Raw genomic sequence first — 9,768 nt, forward strand, 5'->3', positions numbered from 1 at the left:
GAGCAGGGTGCCACGTTTGACCCCAGGGTGACCCCTGAGCACATATCTGCGCCATCACTAAGACCACCTAATTGCAAACCCGTCACTTGCCTCCCCACCCCCCCCACCCCCCCCCCCCCCCCCCCCGCCGGGCATCAGCTCTTCCACTGCTGAAGCCCACGTCCGGTGTCTAGTGGAGTTCCGCAGGGGTCAGTGTTGGGACCATAACTTTTCACTTTATACATTAATGATCTGGATGAAGGAACTGAGGGCATCCTGGCTAAGTTTGCAGATGATACAAAGATAGGTGGAGGGACAGGTAGTATTGAGGAGGCGGGGAGGCTGCAGAAGGATTTGGACAGGTTAGGAGAATGGGCAAAGAAGTGGCAGATGGAATACAAAGTGGGGAAGTGTGAGGTCATGCACTTTGGTAGGAAGAATAGAGGCATAGACTATTTTCTCAATGGGGAGAGAATTCAGAAATCTGGAGTGCAAAGGGACTTGGAAGTCCTAGTCCAGGATTCTATCAAGGTTAACTTGCAGGTTGAGTCGGTAATTAGGAAGGCAAATGCAATGTTGGCTTTTATTTCGAGAGGACTAGAATATAAAAGCTGGGATGTGCTGCTGAGGCTTTATAAGGCTCTGGTCAGACCACATTTAGAATATTGTGAGCAATTTTGGGCCCTCAGGAAGGATGTGCTGGCCCTGGAGACGGTCCAGAGGAGGTTCACAAGAACGATCCCAGGAATGAAAGGCTTAACATATGAGGAAGGTTTGAGGACTCTGGGTCTACACTCGATGGAGTTTAGAAGGATGAGGGGGGATCTGATTGAAACTTACAGAATACTGAAAGGCCTGGATAGAGTGGACGTGGGAAGATGTTTCCATTAGTAGGAGAGACTAGGACCCGAGGGCACAGCCTCAGAGTAAAGGGAAGACCTTTTAGAACAGAGATGAGGAGAAACTTCTTTAGCCAGAGAGTGGTGAATCTATGGAATTCATTGCCACAAAGGGCTGTGGAGGCCAGGTCATTGAGTGTATTTAAGAGAGAGGTAGAGAGATTCTTGATTGGTAAGGGGATCAAAGGTTACGGGGAGAAGGCGGGAGAATGGGGTTGAGAAACTTATCAGCCATGATTGAATGGCGGAGCAGACTCGATGGGCCGAATGGCCTGATTTCTGCTCCTATGTCTTATGGTCCATGCCTTGCTACCCCTAGTCTTGATTCTCCCACCCCTGACTGCTCTCCCACGTTGGGAGCTGTGTATACTTGATTTTATTGGAAACTCTGCTGTCTGGGCCCTAACTCACCGTGAGCCCCATTCCCCTGTGTGGCCAGTACTCGCTAACCTGCAGTGGCTCCCAGTCCATCAGCCTCCTGATCTTTAACATGTCCACCCTTGTTTACAAACCTCCCTCTGACCTCACCACTCCTGATCTCTCTCGTCTCTCTGACCCCCTGGTACCCTTCTCTAATCCTGGCCTCTTAAACATCTCCAAACATAATAGCTCCCCCATTGCCCGCAGTTTGTACTGGGCTGAGACTCTGGAACTCACTGCCTACCCCTCTCCGTCTCTCTCCCTGTTGAAGACACCTTTTCAAAGCTGAGCTGATTGTCCGAGGGCCTTGGTCACCTGATCTAATGTCTGCTTATCTGGCTGTGACTTCTGGAAGCCTCCGCGAAGCACTGTGGGATCGCGCACTGTGTTCCAGGCACTATATAATGGCAGGTGAGCCCCGTCTTCCCAGCCCAATGAACGTCAGTGTGAGTTTCCTACAGTTGAACTCCTGGCCTGTGTCCGTGTAACCCCCTCTCACTGAAGCCGGCTTCCTCTTTCCCACATGTCCGATCGCGCTCCGTGTGGAACTGTTCCCCACTGCGAATCCCGCTGCAAACGTGGAGAAGGGGAGTCTCCAATGTAAACAGTTGCTGGTCACGCTGCACTTGTCAGCTCTGGTCTGGAGGCCCCGGGGTGGTTGTGTTGTACAGTATCCTGTCAGATACAGGGGTCAATGCTACAGCACCATCTTATCGCAACCCTTTTACTTTCCCTTCCCATGTCCCCCCTCTCCGCACCCCCAAACCCTTCCTCCTGCAGGGATCAGACAGTCGATGCTGGAAACAGTAATTCCCAAGAGGGATTCTGAACATGTCCTGGTTGTCCTGGGTCGGCACAAGGGGCAGGTGAGTAAGCACACGGGATCAGAGCTTTAATATCCCACTCTCCCCCTCACTGACCGCAACCCTTCATATCCCACCCTCCCCCTCACTCCCCGCACCCCTTCATATCCCACCCTCCCCCTCACTCCCCGCGCCCCTTCATATCCCACCCTCCCCCTCACTCCCCGCACCCCTTCATATCCCACCCTCCCCCTCACTCCCCACACCCCCTCATATCCCACCCTCCCCCTCACTCCCCACATCCCTTCATATCCCACCCTCCCCCTCACTCCCCACACCCCTTCATATCCCACCCTCCCCCTCACTCCCCGCAGCCCTTCATATCCCACTCACCCCCTCACTCCCCGCACCCCTTCATATCCCACCCTCCCCCTCACTCCCCGCACCCCTTCATATCCCACCCTCCCCCTCACTCCCCGCACCCCTTCATATCCCACCCTCCCCCTCACTCCCCACACCCCTTCATATCCCACCATCCCCCTCACTCCCCGCAGCCCTTCATATCCCACTCACCCCCTCACTCCCCGCACCCCTTCATATCCCACCCTCCCCCTCACTCCCCGCGCCCCTTCATATCCCACCCTCCCCCTCACTCCCCGCACCCCCTCATATCCCACCCTCCCCCTCACTCCCCACATCCCTTCATATCCCACCCTCCCCCTCACTCCCCACACCCCTTCATATCCCACCCTCCCCCTCACTCCCCGCAGCCCTTCATATCCCACTCACCCCCTCACTCCCCACACCCCTTCATATCCCACCCTCCCCCTCACTCGCCACACCCCTTCATATCCCACCCTCCCCCTCACTCCCCACACCCCTTCATATCCCACCCTCCCCCCTCACTCCCCACACCCCTTCATATCCCACCCTCCCCCTCACTCCCCACACCCTTTCATATCCCACCCTCCCCCCCACTCCCCGCACCCCTTCATATCCCACCCTCCCCCTCACTCCCCTCACCCCTTCATATCCCACCCTCCCCCTCACTCCCCACACCCCTTCATATCCCACCCTCCCCCTCACTCCCCGCACCCCTTCATATCCCACCCTCCCCCTCACTCCCCGCACCCCTTCATATCCCACTCTCCCCCTCACTCCCCACACCCCTTCATATCCCACCCTCCCCCTCACTCCCCGCACCCCTTCATATCCCACCCTCCCCCTCACTCCCTGCACCCCTTCATATCCCACCCTCCGCCTCACTCCCCACACTCCTTCATATCCCACCCTCCCCCTCACTCCCCGCACCCCTTCATATCCCACCCTCCCCCTCACTCCCCGCACCCCTTCATATCCCACCCTCCCCCTCACTCGCCGCACCCCTTCATATCCCACCCTCCCCCTCACTCCCCGCAACCCTTCATATCCCACCCTCCCCCTCACTCCCCGCACCCCTTCATATCCCACCCTCCCCCTCACTCCCCACACCCCTTCATATCCCACCCTCCCCCTCACTCCCCGCACCCCTTCATATCCCACCCTCCCCCTCACTCCCCGCACCCCTTCATAGCCCACCCTCCCCCTCACTCCCTGCACCCCTTCATATCCCACCCTCCCCCTCACTCCCCGCGCCCCTTCATATCCCACCCTCCCCCTCACTCCCCGCACCCCTTCATATCCCACCCTCCCACTCACTCCCCGCAGCCCTTCATATCCCACTCACCCCCTCACTCCCCGCACCCCTTCATATCCCACCCTCCCCCTCACTCCCCACACCCCTTCATATCCCACCCTCCCCCTCACTCCCCACACCCCTTCATATCCCACCCTCCCCCTCACTCCCCACACCCCTTCATATCTCACCCTCCCCCTCACTCCCCGCACCCCTTCATATCCCACCCTCCCCCCCACTCCCCGCACGCCTTCATATCCCACCCTCCCCCTCACTCCCCGCACCCCTTCATATCCCACCCTCCCCCTCACTCCCCACACCCCTTCATATCCCACCCTCCCCCTCACTCCCCACACCCCTTCATATCCCACCATCCCCCTCACTCCCCGCACCCCTTCATATCCCACCCTCCCCCTCACTCCCCACACCCCTTCATATCCCACCCTCCCCCGCACTCCCCGCAACCCTTCATATCCCACCCTCCCCCTCACTCCCCGCAACCCTTCATATCCCACTCACCCCCTCACTCCCCGCACCCCTTCATATCCCACCCTCCCCCTCACTCCCCACACCCCTTCATATCCCACCCTCCCCCTCACTCCCCACACCCCTTCATATCCCACCCTCCCCATCACTCCCCACACCCCTTCATATCCCACCCTCCCCCTCACTCCCCGCACCCCTTTATATCCCACCCTCCCCCTCACTCCCCGCACCCCTTCATATCCCACTCTCCCCCTCACTCCCTGCACCCCTTCATATCCCACCCTCCCCCTCACTCCCTGCACCCCTTCATATCCCACCCTCCCCCTCACTCCCCGCACCCCTTCATATCCCACTCTCCCCCTCACTCCCCGCACCCCGTCATATCCCACCCTCCCCCTCACTCCCCACACCCCTTCATATCCCACCCTCCCCCTCACTCCCCTCACCCCTTCATATCCCACCATCCCCCTCACTCCCCGCAGCCCTTCATATCCCACTCACCCCCTCACTCCCCGCACCCCTTCATATCCCACCCTCCCCCTCACTGCCTGCACCCCTTCATATCCCACCCTCCCCCTCACTCCCCACATCCCTTCATATCCCACCCTCCCCCTCACTCCCCACACCCCTTCATATCCCACCCTCCCCCTCACTCCCCACACCCCTTCATATCCCACCCTCCCCCTCACTCCCCGCAGCCCTTCATATCCCACTCACCCCCTCACTCCCCGCACCCCTTCATATCCCACCCTCCCCCTCACTCCCCACACCCCTTCATATCCCACCCTCCCCCTCACTCCCCACACCCCTTCATATCCCACCCTCCCCCTCACTCCCCGCAGCCCTTCATATCCCACTCACCCCCTCACTCCCCCACACCCCTTCATATCCCACCCTCCCCCTCACTCCCCGCACCCCTTCATATCCCACCCTCCCCCTCACTCCCCGCACCCCTTCATATCCCACCCTCCCCCTCACTCCCCGCAACCCTTCATATCCCACCCTCCCCCTCACTCCCCACACCCCTTCATATCCCACCCTCCCCCTCACTCCCCACACCCCTTCATATCCCACCCTCCCCCTCACTCCCCACACCCCTTCATATCCCACTCTCCCCCTCACTCCCCACACCCCTTCATATCCCACCCTCCCCCTCACTCCCCACACCCCTTCATATCCCACCCTCCCCCTCACTCCACGCACCCCTTCATATCCCACCCTCCCCCTCACTCCCCGCACCCCTTCATATCCCACCCTCCCCCCCCACTCCCCGCACCCCTTCATATCCCACCCTCCCCCCCCACTCCCCGCACCCCTTCATATCCCACCCTCCCACTCACTCCCCGCAGCCCTTCATATCCCACTCACCCCCTCACTCCCCGCACCCCTTCATATCCCACCCTCCCCCTCACTCCCCGCACCCCTTCATATCCCACCCTCCCCCTCACTCCCCGCACCCCTTCATATCCCACCCTCCCCCTCACTCCCCACACCCCTTCATATCCCACCCTCCCCCTCACTCCCCACACCCCTTCATATCCCACCCTCCCCCTCACTCCCCGCAGCGCCTTCATATCCCACTCACCCCCTCACTCCCCGCACCCCTTCATATCCCACCCTCCCCCTCACTCCCCACACCCCTTCATATCCCACCCTCCCCCTCACTCACCGCACCCCTTCATATCCCACCCTCCCCCTCACTCCCCACACCCCTTCATATCCCACTCTCCCCCTCACTCCCCACACCCCTTCATATCCCACCCTCCCCCTCAATCCCCACACCCCTTCATATCTCACCCTCCCCCTCACTCCCCGCACCCCTTCATATCCCACCCTCCCCCCCACTCCCCGCACCCCTTCATATCCCACCCTCCCCCTCACTCCCCACACCCCTTCATATCCCACCCTCCCCCTCACTCCCCACACCCCTTCATATCCCACCCTCCCCCTCACTCCCCGCACCCCTTCATATCCCACCCTCCCCCTCACTCCCCGCAACCCTTCATATCCCACCCTCCCCCTCACTCCCCGCACCCCTTCATATCCCACCCTCCCCCTCACTCCCCGCACCCCTTCATATCCCACCCTCCCCCTCACTCCCCACACGCCTTCATATCCGACCCTCCCCCTCACTCCCCGCACCCCTTCATATCCCACCCTCCCCCTCACTCCCCACACGCCTTCATATCCGACCCTCCCCCTCACTCCCCGCACCCCTTCATATCCCACCCTCCCACTCACTCCCCACACCCCTTCATATCCCACCCTCCCCCTCACTCCCCGCCCCCCTTCATATCCCACCCTCCCCCTCACTCCCCGCAACCCTTCATATCCCACCCTCCCCCTCACTCCCCGCACCCCTTCATATCCCACCCTCCCCCTCACTCCCCGCAGCCCTTCATATCCCACTCACCCCCTCACTCCCCACACCCCTTCATATCCCACCCTCCCCCTCACTCCCCACACCCCTTCATATCCCACCCTCCCTCTCACTCCCCACACCCCTTCATATCTCACCCTCCCCCTCACTCCCCGCACCCCTTCATATCCCACCCTCCCCCTCACTCCCCGCACCCCTTCATATCCCACCCTCCCCCCCACTCCCCGCACGCCTTCATATCCCACCCTCCCCCTCACTCCCCGCACCCCTTCATATCCCACCCTCCCCCTCACTCCCCACACCCCTTCATATCCCACCCTCCCCCTCACTCCCCACACCCCTTCATATCCCACCCTCCCCCTCACTCCCCACACCCCTTCATATCCCACCCTCCCCCTCACTCCCCGCACCCCTTCATATCCCACCCTCCCCCTCACTCCCCGCACCCCTTCATATCCCACTCTCCCCCTCACTCCCTGCACCCCTTCATATCCCACCCTCCCCCTCACTCCCTGCACCCCTTCATATCCCACCCTCCCCCTCACTCCCCGCACCCCTTCATATCTCACCCTCCCCCTCACTCCCCACACCCCTTCATATCCCACCCTCCCCCTCACTCCCCGCACCCCTTCATATCCCACCCTCCCCCTCACTCCCCGCACCCCTTCATATCCCACCCTCCCCCTCACTCCCCGCACCCCTTCATATCCCACCCTCCCCCCTCACTCCCCACACCCCTTCATATCCCACCCTCCCCCCTCACTCCCCGCACCCCTTCATATCCCACCCTCCCCCTCACTCCCCGCACCCCTTCATATCCCACTCACCCCCTCACTCCCCGCACCCCTTCATATCCCACCCTCCCCCCCCCACTCCCGGCACCCCTTCATATCCCACTCTCCCCGTCACTCCCCCACACCCCTTCATATCCCACCCTCCCCCTCACTCCCCACACCCCTTCATATCCCACCCTCCCCCTCACTCCCCACACCCCTTCATTTCCCACCCTCCCCCTCACTCCCCGCACCCCTTCATATCCCACCCTCCCCCTCACTCCCCACACCCCTTCATATCCCACCCTCCCCCTCACTCCCCACACCCCTTCATATCCCACCCTCCCCCTCACTCCCCACACCCCTTCATATCCCACCCTCCCCCTCACTCCCCGCACCCCTTCATATCCCACCCTCCCCCTCACTCCCCACACCCCTTCATATCCCACTCTCCCCCTCACTCCCTGCACCCCTTCATATCCCACCCTCCCCCTCACTCCCTGCACCCCTTCATATCCCACCCTCCCCCTCACTCCCCGCACCCCTTCATATCTCACCCTCCCCCTCACTCCCCACACCCCTTCATATCCCACCCTCCCCCTCACTCCCCGCACCCCTTCATATCCCACCCTCCCCCTCACTCCCCGCACCCCTTCATATCCCACCCTCCCCCCTCACTCCCCGCACCCCTTCATATCCCACCCTCCCCCTCACTCCCCACACCCCTTCATATCCCACCCTCCCCCTCACTCCCCGCACCCCTTCATATCCCACCCTCCCCCTCACTCCCCGCACCCCTTCATATCCCACTCACCCCCTCACTCCCCGCACCCCTTCATATCCCACCCTCCCCCCCCACTCCCGGCACCCCTTCATATCCCACTCTCCCCGTCACTCCCCACACCCCTTCATATCCCACCCTCCCCCTCACTCCCCACACCCCTTCATATCCCACCCTCCCCCTCACTCCCCACACCCCTTCATTTCCCACCCTCCCCCTCACTCACCGCACCCCTTCATATCCCACCCTCCCTCTCACTCCCCGCACCCCTTCATATCCCACCCTCCCCCCCACTCCCGGCACCCCTTCATATCCCACCCTCCCCATCACTCCCCACACCCCTTCATATCCCACTCTCCCCCTCACTCCCCGCACCCCTTCATATCCCACCCTCCCCATCACTCCCCGTACCCCTTCATATCCCACCCTCCCCATCACTCCCCACACCCCTTCATATCCCACCCTCCCCCTCACTCCCCACACCCCTTCATATCCCACCCTCCCCCTCACTCCCCGCCCCCCTTCATATCCCACCCTCCCCCTCACTCCCCACACCCCTTCATAACCCACCCTCCCTCTCACTCCCCACACCCCTTCATATCCCACCCAGTCTAATCCCACTCTCCCCCTCACTCCCCGCACCCTTTAATATCCCACCCAGTCTAATCCCACTCACCCCCTCACTCCCCGCACCCTTTAATATCCCACCCTGTGCAGTGCTGTGGGCGTCTCTCCGCTTGGTCAGCCAGAGTCCCTGGGCCTGTGCAGCGGGGGTCCCAGCGGTCAGGGTTTGGGCCTGGGTGTAATTCTCCTGGTTGATGCCCCTCTCTCTCTCTCTCTCTCTGCTGTAGGTTGGGCGTGTTCTCCGTCGAGATAAGGATCACTGTCAGGCTGTGATCCAGTTACAGAGGGGTGATGAACAGGTCCTGCAAATCGACTACGACTCCATCTGTCAGTACGTGGGAGGCACAGACAATGACTGAGGGATGTCCCTCTGGCCCCCTCCTCCCTGGGAGAGCCAGCGGTGTCCGTATCCAGCACATTCCCGCAGTGTTTCACAGCTCGGAGCTGGAATTCCCCCTTCAAGATGCTGATCCTAGGATAGTCCCAGCTCACAGCTGCTGTTCCAACGTCCCCATGATTCCGCACTTGTCCGACTTCTACCGATCCCGGAATGGGCTGTTCCCCTTCCTGAGCTTTGGGGTAATAACACAGGGAGAAGGAGGGGTGGGGTCTGTGAACCCCGAGCGACAGGTCTGTACCTGTGTGGGTATTGGGGAGGGGGAGGGGGGGGGGCAGGCCTGGATATGGGGGAGGGGGAGGGCAGGCCTGCCCCAGAAGGTGGACAGGGAGCATTGTCAACGCTCCCCCTCTCTGCAACCCCCCCGCCTCTGCTCTTCCCACCGCCCCCCCCCCCCACCCCAGATCATTCCCTTGAAGCGAGCTGGAGAAAGAAGTGGAGCAGCCTCAGCCTGGTCTGTCTCCTTAAAGCTGGAGTGTGTTCTGTTCTGTGACTCCTCTCAGTAATTCGGGCCTTTCATTCCTCTCGGGCCTGGTGTCTTCATTCTGCTG

At 61.3% G+C, this 9,768-nt stretch overlaps 1 protein-coding gene across 1 annotated transcript in view; it reads left to right on the top strand.

The window, feature by feature from the left end:
* The window catches only part of gpkow (G patch domain and KOW motifs), a gene marked incomplete at its 5' end in the record, with an annotated part of 32,323 nt that extends 22,852 nt beyond the window's left edge, over positions 1-9,471 (top strand). Inside the window, 2 exons of the mRNA XM_041182636.1 lie at positions 2,079-2,164; positions 9,048-9,471. Coding sequence (XP_041038570.1) covers positions 2,079-2,164; positions 9,048-9,179 — 218 coding nt within the window. The remainder of the gene's footprint in view (positions 1-2,078; positions 2,165-9,047) is intronic.
* Positions 9,472-9,768: the final 297 nt, after the last annotated feature.

This window comes from Carcharodon carcharias, unplaced genomic scaffold (assembly GCF_017639515.1).
Source record: "Carcharodon carcharias isolate sCarCar2 unplaced genomic scaffold, sCarCar2.pri scaffold_885_ctg1, whole genome shotgun sequence".
NCBI lineage: Eukaryota > Metazoa > Chordata > Chondrichthyes > Lamniformes > Lamnidae > Carcharodon > Carcharodon carcharias.